Genomic DNA, 15,000 nt, shown 5'->3' on the forward strand with positions numbered 1-15,000 from the left:
TATAAATGTGTTTCTTATAAAGTTAGAAATATGCATTTTTATGAATTTTTATTTTCCTATAAAAATGGACATTTAGAATAACAAACATGTATTTGAGATTATTTAACGTTCGATATACTGCAGTTCATACAACATTTGGGGAATGTTATTGGTTTTCCATGCATGCAATAAATGTGCAAACAGTCACACAGCAGACAGTACAAGAAGCAAAGAATGCCTCTCGAACAGCCACACACACTTTGTGTGTGTAATCTAGTGAGATCTACAGCTGCTAGTTTTGTAAAGCATATCAACAGATTTGTGTGGCTTGTGTAGGGCGTTTGTTTATGGTCTGTATGCTTGGATGTTTGCTTAGTGGGAGTTTTTTTCCCATCATGGCGGAATCCATGAAATCCACAGGCTGTGAAAAGCAAAATTCCTTTACAATTCCACACATTCACTAGCTTAAAAAAACCCGGCATGGCTTCTGTTTACCCCCGAACCAGCTGAGCATTCCAGGATAAGAACGCGTGAGCCTCATCCCAAACCTCGGAATCTGCTGAGTCACACATTCCCAACACAGCAATGGGCCACGCATTCCCTCTGCCTTTATAATCCGGTCTTTTCTGTCTCTTCGTGTGGAATGCTCAGCAAAGAGGGGATTCATATGGGCAGATTCATATTGTGGATGTAAACACACACACACACACGCACACGCACACACGTCAACTACTTCTGTCCACACATCTGAATAAGGCTTGAATGCCATCAATGTGTAGGGCTGCATGATATATCGAATGGAATTACTTATTTGGTATCTGGTGAACATTCCTGTATTTCTTCATTTTTTGTAATATATAAATCGCAGAAAAATATCAGTTTTTCCAATATCGTGGAGCTCAATCATAAGGAGCATCATGTCCAGGTTGCAAGAACAATTTCCTGCAAATAAAGTAACCGTGAGCTATTGTGGCTAATCCACCAGTGGATCTCAGGAACAACCCATCCGTCATCCCTGTGACACACAGAGACAGGTCAATGAGGGCGGATCAACCTCCACAAATCTTCTTATCCTTTGCAATTGTCGAACGGACACGGAGTGCCTGATCTTTGCAAACACAGAGTCACAGAAGACTTGTTGCATCACTAACACTGGCCTCATCCTGATCCTATAAATCCAGGGAATTCACCATTAGTTTATACAATCATCAATGATATGCACCACAGAGAGCGCATGAGAGTTAAACGTCAATCAAGATGACTTTTACTGACAATTTAGATAAGAATTTTAAAGGATTAGTTCACTGGTAATTTCCTGGTCATTTACTCACCCCCATCTCATCCAAGATGTTCATGTCTTTCTTTCTTCAGTCGAAAAGACAAAGTTTTTTGAGGAAAACATTCCAGGATTTTTCTCCACATAATGGACTTCAATGGGAACCAACGGTTGAAGGTCCAAATCAATGCAGTTTCAAAGGAAGGGCTTCAGAGGCTCTGCATGATCCCAGACGAGGAATAGGGTCTGATCGAGACACATTTATATACTTTTTAACCTGAATTGCTTATCTTGTGCGATGGCCAAGGATTGCGTAATCACGTCAGAAAGGTCACGCTAGACATAGGCGGAAGTACCGCCCCAAGAGAACATGCGAAGACTAATACAAACGGCCTTTACTAAAAAACACTCCATCTTCAACTTCAAAGTCGTCCGACATCATTGTTTTACCTTGTTTTGCTTAAGGGTGTTTGTATTAGTCCCAATCCCAATTCTATTTTATACCCCTTCGCCTTCCCCTACCCCTACACTACCTGTTACCCATGCCCCTTGAAACAGAGTGCCAAGGCGTAGGGGTGAAAATATTCCCCTAAGAAATGGGACACCACGGACCCACTTTATATTAGGTGACCTTAACTACTATGTACTAACATATTAATTAATAATTTGATACATTGCACTTATTGTGTACATAATTAATTTCTGTAATTACACTGTTGACACTTCCCTTACACCTAACCCTACCCTTAAACTGACCCACACCACCACACCTGTCCCTAACCCTACCCTTAAACTTACCCACACCACCACACCTGTCCCTAACCATACCCTTAAACTTACCCACACCACCACACCTGTCCCTAACCCTACCCTTAAACTTACCCATACCACCACACCTGTCCTTAACCCTACCCTTAAACTGACCCACACCACCACACCTGTCCCTAACCCTACCCTTAAACTTACCCATACCACCACACCTGTCCCTAACCCTACCCTTAAACTGACCCATACCACCACACCTGTCCCTAACCCTACCCTTAAACTGACCCATACCACCACACCTGTCCCTAACCCTACCCTTAAACTGACCCACACCACCACACCTGTCCTTAACCCTACCCTTAAACTTACCCATACCACCACACCTGTCCTTAACCCTACCCTTAAACTTACCCATACCACCACACCTGTCCTTAACCCTACCCTTAAACTTACCCATACCACCACACCTGTCCTTAACCCTACCCTTAAACTTACCCATACCACCACACCTGTCCTTAACCCTACCCTTAAACTTACCCATACCACCACACCTGTCCTTAACCCTACCCTTAAACTTACCCACACCACCACACCTGTCCTTAACCCTACCCTTAAACTTACCCATACCACCACACCTGTCCTTAACCCTACCCTTAAACTGACCCATACCACCACACCTGTCCCTAACCCTACCCTTAAACTTACCCATACCACCACACCTGTCCTTAACCCTACCCTTAAACTTACCCATACCACCACACCTGTCCTTAACCCTACCCTTAAACTTACCCACACCACCACACCTGTCCTTAACCCTACCCTTAAACTTACCCATACCACCACACCTGTCCTTAACCCTACCCTTAAACTTACCCATACCACCACACCTGTCCTTAACCCTACCCTTAAACTTACCCATACCACCACACCTGTCCTTAACCCTACCCTTAAACTTACCCACACCACCACACCTGTCCTTAACCCTACCCTTAAACTTACCCATACCACCACACCTGTCCTTAACCCTACCCTTAAACTGACCCATACCACCACACCTGTCCCTAACCCTACCCTTAAACTTACCCATACCACCACACCTGTCCCTAACCCTACCCTTAAACTGACCCATACCACCACACCTGTCCCTAACCCTACCCTTAAACTTACCCACACCACCACACCTGTCCCTAACCCTACCCTTAAACTTACCCACACCACCACACCTGTCCCTAACCCTACCCTTAAACTGACCCATACCACCACACCTGTCCCTAACCCTACCCTTAAACTTACCCATACCACCACACCTGTCCCTAACCCTACCCTTAAACTTACCCATACCACCACACCTGTCCCTAACCCTACCCTTAAACTTACCCACACCACCACACCTGTCCCTAACCCTACCCTTAAACTTACCCACACCACCACACCTGTCCCTAACTCTACCCGTATCCCACCTCAATATCAGCAAAGGTGTTTTGCAATACAATATGAACACAGTAAGTACATTGTACTTATTTTTTGATGTAAGTACATAATAGTTAAGGCCACCTAATATAAAGTGGGGCCGACACCACTACTATACCATTACACGTCATCATACCCCGTTTCTTTTATTAGTGTCCTGTAACATTTAACCAGTATGAACAGCAGTGAAGTGCATAGGCTATATCTAACAGAAACCAGGCGCGAGCACGTTTAACAAATTACTCACTCCCAACAGAGTTTTGCGCTGTATTTGGACTTAATAAAACGGTGCTGGTTTTCAGTTCAGAAACGTATGAGCCAGAGTTTCCCAAGATGATACAGAACATACAAGACTAGCGAAGCCGCTTTTCCATTGGGCCAAACTGTTCTCTTTGTTTATTAACCGTTCCATTCTGTGCTGATCCGAGCTGGCCGGTACTAGTGATATGTCGTTCATGAACGATTCGTTCATTTTGAAAGAATCTTTAATATGACTCGAGAACAACGGGTTGTCTCAGAGAGCGATTCGTTCATTTTGTGTTGACTGCGCACGCGCAACATCCCATATGTTCTGTACTGGAAACAGAATTGATTAGTTCACCAGTCTCGAGTCTTTGGGTTTGAGTCATTCGTTCATCAAGTCCCAGACCCATAGGCAAGGCTATGCAGTCACCGGAAACAGTGAACAGATCAGTTCATCTCTCGAGTCTTCTCGTTCGAGTCGTTCGTTCAAGTCCCCATAGGCTGAATGCAGAAACAGTTTATCTCTCGAGTCTCGTTCTTTTGTTACGTGACGTGACAGCCATGTTGGATACAGAAATTAGTAATTCCTTTACAGTCTATGGTTAATTCACAACCTTCCTAACAAACAAGTGAGTCATTTTTTTATGTTTGTTTGGTTCAGTTTTTTAGCTAGTATAATAATTGATTTTCATATGAAGCCTGGACACATTGGGTTGTTCAGAATGGATAGGCATAACAAATGTTTATTGCACATATCTTCTGATGATTTTATAATAATAAAAATATTACAACATGCAGTCAATAATATGACTGTAATTTATATGTTGCGAGATACTGAACGGGGAAGCGGTCACGTGAAAAAAGAACAGCTCGAAACGAGAAGACTCGAGAGATGAACTAATCTTTTCTGTTTCCGGTGACTGCATAGCCTTGCCTATGGGGCTGGGACTTGATGAACGAATGACTCAAACCCGAAGACTCAAGACTGGTGAACTAATCAGTTCTGTTTCCGGACGCATGTATTGCATATGAGGCTGTCACGGCCCAGATCAGACATGAAGACGGAACTAACGGCTCGTACCCAAGACACGAGAGGTGAACTGCGATAATGTTCATACGTTATACGTCAAGTCAGCCGTTGCCTTGGTAACGCAAGAGTTTACAGACGATATGTATTGTAAATATCGACTGCGTTATGAAGGATGACCAGATATATATATTTTAACTATTATTAATATGTGTTCAAATCACTCAAAAAGCGCGTTTAGCAAGCTACGGAGAAACTGGCAGCCAGGCGACACGCAAGTGATCGATCCCGAGTGGCAACATACACACATTCTAGCAGCACGGTAGTCGGTGGAGGGAATCTCATCATACCCCTTCGTACGAAGTGTGGCCCTGAAAAATCTTCGTTTGAAGGGTTCTCTGGTCCTTCTCTTTAACCCTACCGCTCCAGCCAAAAGAGAATCGAGACACCCTTACCCCTTCACGTGAACGCACAAAACAAAGGGGTAGGGGAAAGGGAAGGGCTAAGGGGTAGAAATGGGATTGGGCCTTAGTCTTTGTAAACACGGGGGCGGTACTTCCGCCTACGTCTAGCGTGACCTTTCCGACGTGATTGCGCAATCCGTGGCGCTCCGCGGCGCAAGATGAGCAATTTAGTTATAATTTGTTACATTTATATATTGCTTTTCTAGGCACTCAAAGTGCTTTTCATAGAAGGGGGAATCTCCTCAACCACCATCAATGTGCAGCACCACCTGGATTATGCGACGGCAACCATATTGCGCCAGAACGCCCACCACACACCAGCTGATTGGTGGAGAGGAGACAGAGTGATGAAGCCAATCGTATATATATATATATATATTTATATATATGGGGATGATTAGGAGGCCATGATGGACAGGGGCCAATGGGCAAATTTGGTCAGAATGCCGGGGTTACACCCCTACTCTTTATCGAAGGACATCCTGGTTTAGTCAAAAAAGTATATAAATGTTAATTTTTTCTTGAAAATGGCAGATGATTTGTCTAGATCCGACCCTATTCCTCATCTTGGATCGTGCAGAGCCTCTGAAGCTCTTCCTTTGAAACTGCATTGATTTGGACTTTCAACCGTTGGCCGCCACTGAAGTCCATTTTATGGAGAAAAATCCTGGAATGTTTTGCTCAAAAAACTTCATTTCTTTTCGACTGAAGAAAGAAAGACATGAATATCTTGGATGAGATGGGGGTGAGGAAATTACCAGGAAATGTTCATTTGAAAGTAAACTAATCCTTTAACAGCGAGACAAATTTGCAGTATTTTTATAGCACAAAAAATTGGAATCAATACAATTAACATAGGTTTTTTAGGCTTTTTAGGTCGGGTAGAATCTGCGATCTCTGACCCGGTTTGTTTGCTGGCTTCCATGGCTGCAATACACTGTGTTTCCCGCCATCTGGCAACATGGAATACTATTGGCTAAACTGGCAGTGGGCGGGGTCACAGACCAAAACAAAAACAGACATTCCCACATGGACTACACATTTCAAAGCAGAAGAACTGGCAGTAGTATTGTGAACTTAGCAACTCATTTTTTCTAAATATCTGCAAACATATTATGGTATTCTTATGCTTTAATACAGTGAACAACATTACATACAGCACCTTTAACATGTACATCTGATCAGTAGATCTGGCTACAAACACCAACCAGACTCACAAACCGCCAGTGCATAAAACCGACCACATGCAATTCATAAAAACAGCCGCAAATCATCGCATTCGAATGAAGACTGGATGCTGAAAATTCAGCTTTAAATCACAAGAATATTAAAAGATATATTAAATTGTGATAGTATTTCACAATATTGCTGTTTTTACTACATTTTATGATGAGGCTTGATGAGCAGCTTTTTTAAAAAGCCAGTTTATATATAAAATATAAAAAGTATATATATATATATATAAAATATAAGTCCGTTCTAGATTTTTATCCTGTTAAATATCAGAAATATGGCACAATGTGGAATTAAAATGGGTTTAAGAGAGTTAATTGGGCTCCTACTTTTAAATGCGTCACACATAAGTAGATAGAAAGTAATCAATATCACACCGATTGGGCTTCCTGTTGAGAAAAGGGGACTTCCTGTTCAGACTGAGCACATAAGAGTTTCTGCTGATCAATAAAGGATTATGAATATGAAGAACAAAAGCACCTCCACTCCTCCAGACCCACAGCTGTTTGCATGACAAAGTGCCAGGTTTTCAGTGAAATAAAGGCCTGGGGTGTCGTTTGCATAATGTATGAACCGCCAGACGAATCATTCAGCGCACGTCCCACAGATCCTTTAATTGTTTATCACTGCATTCACACACACACACACTGACATTATTTCCACCTTCTCAATAGCTATTGCTATCAGCACTGGCCACAGAATAATCACCAATATCAAACAACAACTCATTTTAATGTCAGTGAACCGTCTAGTCAGGGCTGTGCTCGCCTGTTGTGTACATCAGGCCGTGTTTTGGGTTGTTATTATTATGTAAATGTTTGTGTACAGTCTCACCTATCTGCAGCAGCACAGGCGTGACCAGCGCCGTCTCCATGGCGTAGCAGAACTCGCGTCCGAACATGACCGCGCCGTGCATGATCCACTGGCGCAGTGGGATGCGGTCTATAGACACCTCGCTGACCGACTCCTCCTGACTCTCCAAGCCCTGCCCTCCGGCCACGCCCGCTCCATTAGCCCCGCCTCCTCCGCCGCGTTTCTCCACGGGCGGCCCCACGGCGGCCTGCATCTGCACGGCGTCTGCCTCGGTGTTCTGCGGGGCCATCCTCGCCGTCGTCGGCATGCACTCGGAGCGGAGGTCACGTGTGGCTCCACGCAAATAACACACCAAATAAATCTAGGAAGAATAGAGCCAACAGCACCGTGGACGCCCTTCGGTCGAGGAGCTCAGTCGTGGATTGGCCTCCGGGTGCGGTATATATCCAGAAACGTGGCGTTTGATACGGGCCGCTTGCAGGAGCCCTGGGACGGGCCGAGTCGGGTGATTTGGGGCGGACAGGGGAGGATATGACTCTATCATGAGGTCACTCCCACTGATGTGATGTGTGTCAGTGTGTATGTGTGAGTGAGTGTGTGTGTGTGTGTGGGGGTGTATGTGCATGTACTTGTGTATGTGTAAGTGTGTGTGTTTACTGTCTACTGGAAACTGTAAAAATCCATATCAATTGCCATTCAGTTAATACCAGTTTCATGATTTGTATAGAGGCGGTGCTGTAGAGGGTGGAGGGCAGGCCGAGGGGTGAAGGGCAGGAGAAACCAGACGGAAAGCACCGGAGAATCCCCATGGAGTGACCGATCAATCTGAAAGAGGGCAGGAGAGAGAGTGTGTTCAATTCAACAAAAAGGTCTCATACAATATGTGTACTTTTATGAATTTGCATAAATGTGTGTTCTTTTATACCCTTAAATGCGTGTTCTTTTATGCATTTACATAAATGCATGTACTTTTATACCCATAAATGCGTGTTCTTTTATGCATTTACATAAATGTGTGTACTTTTATACCCATAAATGCGTGTTCTTTTATGCATTTACATAAATGCATGTACTTTTATACCCTTAAATGCGTGTTCTTTTATGCATTTACATAAATGTGTGTACTTTTATACCCATAAATGCGTGTTCTTTTATGCATTTACATAAATGCATGTACTTTTATACCCATAAATGCATGTTCTTTTATGCATTTACATAAATGCGTGTACTTTTATACCCATAAATACGTGTTCTTTTATGCATTTACATAAATGCATGTACTTTTATACCCTTAAATGCGTGTTCTTTTATGCATTTACATAAATGCATGTACTTTTATACCCATAAATGCATGTTCTTTTATGCATTTACATAAATGCATGTACTTTTATACCCATAAATGCGTGTTCTTTTATGCATTTACATAAATGCGTGTACTTTTATACCCATAAATACGTGTTCTTTTATGCATTTACATAAATGCGTGTACTTTTATACCCATAAATGCGTGTTCTTTTATGCATTTACATAAATGCGTGTACTTTTATACCCATAAATGCGTGTTCTTTTATGCATTTACATAAATGCGTGTACTTTTATACCCATAAATGCGTGTTCTTTTATGCATTTACATAAATGCGTGTACTTTTATACCCATAAATGCGTGTTCTTTTATACATTTACATAAATGCGTGTACTTTTATACCCATAAATGCATGTTCTTTTATACATTTACATAAATGCATGTACTTTTATACCCTTAAATGCTTGTACTGTTATGCATTTACATAAATGCATGTTCTTTTATGCATTTACATAAATGCATGTTCTTTTATACATTTACATAAATGGATGTACTTTTATACCCTTAAATGCTTGTACTGTTATGCATTTACATAAATGCATGTTCTTTTATGCATTTACATAAATGGATGTACTTTTATACCCATAAATGCATGTTCTTTTATACATTTACATAAATGCATGTACTTTTATACCCTTAAATGCTTGTACTGTTATGCATTTACATAAATGCATGTTCTTTTATGCATTTACATAAATGGATGTACTTTTATACCCATAAATGCATGTTCTTTTATACATTTACATAAATGCATGTACTTTTATACCCTTAAATGCTTGTACTGTTATGCATTTACATAAATGCATGTTCTTTTATGCATTTACATAAATGCGTGTACTTTTATACCCATAAATGCGTGTTCTTTTATGCATTTACATAAATGCATGTACTTTTATACCCATAAATGCATGTTCTTTTATACATTTACATAAATGCATGTACTTTTATACCCTTAAATGCTTGTACTGTTATGCATTTACATAAATGCATGTTCTTTTATGCATTTACATAAATGCGTGTACTTTTATACCCATAAATGCATGTTCTTTTATGCATTTACATAAATGCGTGTTCTTTTATACCCATAAATGCGTGTTCTTTTATGCATTTACATAAATGCGTGTACTTTTATACCCATAAATGCATGTTCTTTTATGCATTTACATAAATGGATGTACTTTTATACCCATAAATACATGTTCTTTTATGCATTTACATAAATGCGTGTACTTTTATACCCATAAATGCGTGTTCTTTTATGCATTTACATAAATGCATGTACTTTTATACCCTTAAATGCGTGTTCTTTTATGCATTTACATAAATGCGTGTACTTTTATACCCATAAATGCGTGTTCTTTTATGCATTTACATAAATGCGTGTACTTTTATACCCATAAATGCGTGTTCTTTTATGCATTTACATAAATGGATGTACTTTTATACCCATAAATGCATGTTCTTTTATACATTTACATAAATGCATGTACTTTTATACCCTTAAATGCTTGTACTGTTATGCATTTACATAAATGCATGTTCTTTTATGCATTTACATAAATGCGTGTACTTTTATACCCATAAATGCGTGTTCTTTTATGCATTTACATAAATGCATGTACTTTTATACCCATAAATGCATGTTCTTTTATACATTTACATAAATGCATGTACTTTTATACCCTTAAATGCTTGTACTGTTATGCATTTACATAAATGCATGTTCTTTTATGCATTTACATAAATGCGTGTTCTTTTATACCCATAAATGCGTGTTCTTTTATGCATTTACATAAATGGATGTACTTTTATACATTTACATAAATGCATGTACTTTTATACCCTTAAATGCATGTTCTTTTATGCATTTACATAAATGCATGTTCTTTTATACCCATAAATGAGTGTTCTTTTATGCATTTACATAAATGGATGTACTTTTATACATTTACATAAATGCATGTACTTTTATACCCTTAAATGCGTGTTCTTTTATGCATTTACATAAATGCATGTACTTTTATACCCATAAATGCGTGTTCTTTTATACATTTACATAAATGCATGTACTTTTATACCCTTAAATGCGTGTTCTTTTATGCATTTACATAAATGCATGTACTTTTATACCCATAAATGCGTGTTCTTTTATACATTTACATAAATGCATGTACTTTTATACCCATAAATGCGTGTTCTTTTATACATTTACATAAATGCATGTACTTTTATACCCTTAAATGCGTGTTCTTTTATGCATTTACATAAATGGATGTACTTTTATACCCTTAAATGCGTGTTCTTTTATGCATTTACATAAATTGATGTACTTTTATACCCATAAATGCATGTTCTTTTATACATTTACATAAATGCATGTACTTTTATACCCTTAAATGCATGTACTGTTATGCATTTACATAAATGCATGTTCTTTTATGCATTTACATAAATGCATGTACTTTTATACCCTTAAATGCTTGTACTGTTATGCATTTACATAAATGCATGTTCTTTTATGCATTTACATAAATGGATGTACTTTTATACCCATAAATGCGTGTTCTTTTATGCATTTACATAAATGCGTGTACTTTTATACCCATAAATGCGTGTTCTTTTATGCATTTACATAAATGCGTGTTCTTTTATACCCATAAATGCGTGTTCTTTTGTGCATTTACATAAATGCATGTACTTTTATACCCATAAATGCGTGTTCTTTTATGCATTTACATAAATGCGTGTTCTTTTATACCCATAAATGCGTGTTCTTTTATGCATTTACATAAATGCGTGTTCTTTTATACCCATAAATGCGTGTTCTTTTATGCATTTACATAAATGCGTGTTCTTTTATACCCATAAATGCGTGTTCTTTTATACCCATAAATGCGTGTTCTTTTATACCCATAAATGCGTGTTCTTTTATACCCATAAATGCGTGTTCTTTTATGCATTTACATAAATGGATGTACTGTTATGCATTTACATAAATGCATGTTCTTTTATACCCATAAATGCGTGTTCTTTTATGCATTTACATAAATGCGTGTTCTTTTATACCCATAAATGCGTGTTCTTTTATGCATTTACATAAATACGTGTTCTTTTATACCCATAAATGCGTGTTCTTTTATACCCATAAATGCGTGTTCTTTTATGCATTTACATAAATACGTGTTCTTTTATACCCATAAATGCGTGTTCTTTTATGCATTTACATAAATGGATGTACTGTTATGCATTTACATAAATGCATGTTCTTTTATACCCATAAATGCATGTTCTTTTATGCATTTACATAAATGCATGTTCTTTTATACCCATAAATGCATGTTCTTTTGTGCATTTACATAAATGCATGTACTTTTATACCCATAAATGCATGTACTTTTACACCCATAAATGCAAATTTCTTATACGCATTTACATAAATGCATGTACTTTTACACCCATAAAAGCGTGTTCTTTTATACATTTACATTAATGCACTTTTATCCAAAGTATCTTACATTACATTGAATGTTTGATAAGTTCATGCATTCCCAGGGAATTGAACCCACGCCCGTGGTGTTGCGAGCACCATGCCTGGTGGTGTTCACACAGACTCATTGCCTCAATGCTAAGGTAGTTTCCATCATATCTCAATATTGTTGTTTCACTCAAAAGCGTGAAATAACTGCAGCCGAACGCATTGATAATGCCGTTGCATGTTGTCCTGAAGCATTTCTCCAGAACATTCCTTACTTTTGTGTGTTCGAATTTAATCTGAGGTTCTTGAGTTCAACTCCAAACAAACAGCAGAATTAACATATCTGACAGGATTACACAGGGAGCTTTCAGAGATTAGCGCTAGAAATGCGGCTGTAATTATGGCACGCTTCAGGACAGGGAGGAAATTCAAGCATTAAAGTGTGCAAAAACAATCAGCTCCGCGGTGGCACTTCATAAACCTCTTAACATGGCGGAGATGTGCGGTCTAGAGGGCTCTTTAAGACCCAACACAATGCACTTGGCTCAATGTTCAGACTGGAGCAACAGAGCCGACATTGTGTTTGTGCGGCCCGTGTCTCCTGATTTGGCTGCTATTTACGGCTCAGAGGACTCTGAAACGAGGCGAAGAGGAAGGGATACAAGCATTTCCTGAAAGCCACAACAAAAACAAACAGGGAGTAAAACAGTCAATCAGACCGGGCGTCGATAAGTGACGCTGAGGTCTTCCTCCTCAAGCGGTGTTATCAGAACGAGGGCTCCTGATAGTTTGAGCAGGCCATCTCGGGCTCCTGGAGGCTTGTTTATCATGTGAGCCTCTGATAAGACACAAACGCTATCGGATCACAGCTCTGTCGGCGTAGTAATGAAGTGCGGGGTATTTAAATACAATACATTTGGACCAGCTGACTAGGATTCCCATGTGCCAGCTCTGGGTCACAGGGGCGACGGTCTGATCTGGCAGCTGATTGGTTATCTAATCCTTCCTCCATCCTCAGCCAGAGAGTCAACGGGACACACAGGATCTGCTCCCAGATCTACTGAGCTGCTTATGTAGACAGCGATTTAATGCATCATCCTAATTACAGAAGCAACGGAAGAGATATTTGCCTTCGTAGAGATTTCATTTAGTAAAGCAAACTCGAATGCGGCACATGTTTCTTTCACGGAAAAGATAAATCCCAGAATGCATTGCAACAAAAAGATACAGATCCAAACTAAGCAAGACAAATTTGGATGATAAATATTCTGTTAATCATTATAAATGTATCATTATATGATAAAAAAATCATTCAAATCTAATTTAAAAGGGACAGACATTTACCTACTTTATCCAAACAAAGCACAACAGATGTTTAATATCAACATTATGCTAATTATTATACAATATTATGATATTAAATGAATGTGCATGAAATATTTAAAAAATATTTTTTTATATAAATGATTATTATAATATTATGTAAATTAGTACACCATAATATGACGTTAATGTGTTTAAAATAGTGAAATATTCAAATTTTCCTTTATAATATACAATATTATGATATTAAATGAATGTGCATGAAATATTTAAGTATTTTATTTTTTTATATAAATGATTATTATAGATATTATGTAAATTAGTACAGCATATGATGATGATATTAATGTGTTGAAAATATTGAAATATTAAAATATTTCCTTTTTAATATACAATATTATGATATTAAATGAATGTGCATGAAATATTTCAATATTTAATTTTTTAATATAAATTATTATTATAAATATTATGTAAATTAGTACACACAATTATAATATTAATGTGTTTAAAATATTATAATTGATTATTATAAATATTATGTAAATCAGTACACAAAATGATAATATTAATGTGTTTAAAATATTGAAATATAAAATGATTTCCTTTTTAATATACAATATTATGATATTAAATGAATGTGCATTAAATATTTAAATATTTTGTGTTTTAATATAAATGATGATTATAAATATTATCTAAATTAGTACACCATATTATGATATTAATGTGTTTAAAATATTGAAATAAATATAAAAAACATTTTTAATATACAATATTATGATATTAAATGAATGTGCATGAAATATTTAGGTATTTTATTTTTTGATATAAATATTATGTAAATTAATACACCATATTATGATATGAATGTGTCTAAAATATTGAAATATTAAAATGTTCCTTTTTAATATACAATATGATATTAAATGAATATGCATGAACTATTTCAATAATTTATTTTTTAAATAAATGTTTATTATAATATTATGTAAATTAGTACACCATATGATCTTAATGTGTTTAAAATATTGAAATATTAAAATGTTCCTTTATAATATACAATAATATGATATTAAATGACTGTGCAAGAAATATTTCAATAATTGATTTTTTATATAATTGATTATTCTAGATATGATGTAAATTAGTACAGCATATTATGATATTAATGTGTTTAAAATATTGAAATATTAAAATTTTCCTTTGTAATATACAATATTATGATATTAAAATGAATGTGCAAGAAAAAAATTAATAATTGATTTTTTAATATAAATGATTATTATGGGTATTATGTAAATTAGTACGCCATATTATGATATTAATGTTTAAAATATTGAAATATAAAATTATTACCTTTTTAATATACAATATTATGATATTAAATGAATGTGCATTAAATATTAAAATATTTTGTTTTAATATAAATGATTATTATAAATATTCTGTAAATTATTACACAATATTACGATATTAATGTTTAAAATATTGAAATATTAAAATATTTCCTTTTTAATATTAAATACTTCTTTAAATTTCTTACATTTAATTTAAAAGGGACAGAAA

General features: G+C 36.9%; 1 protein-coding gene across 1 annotated transcript in view; it reads right to left on the reverse strand.

The window, feature by feature from the left end:
* Positions 1 to 15,000, reverse strand: part of slc45a4a (solute carrier family 45 member 4a) — a 76,783-nt gene that overhangs the window by 26,013 nt on the left and 35,770 nt on the right. Inside the window, exon 3 of the mRNA XM_079828637.1 lies at positions 7,292 to 8,095. Within this exon, the coding sequence (XP_079684763.1) occupies positions 7,292 to 7,577 (286 nt within the window). The 5' untranslated portion in view covers positions 7,578 to 8,095. The remainder of the gene's footprint in view (positions 1 to 7,291; positions 8,096 to 15,000) is intronic.

This window comes from Gobio gobio (assembly GCF_949357685.1).
Source record: "Gobio gobio genome assembly, chromosome: 11".
In the NCBI taxonomy this organism is placed as follows: domain Eukaryota; kingdom Metazoa; phylum Chordata; class Actinopteri; order Cypriniformes; family Gobionidae; genus Gobio; species Gobio gobio.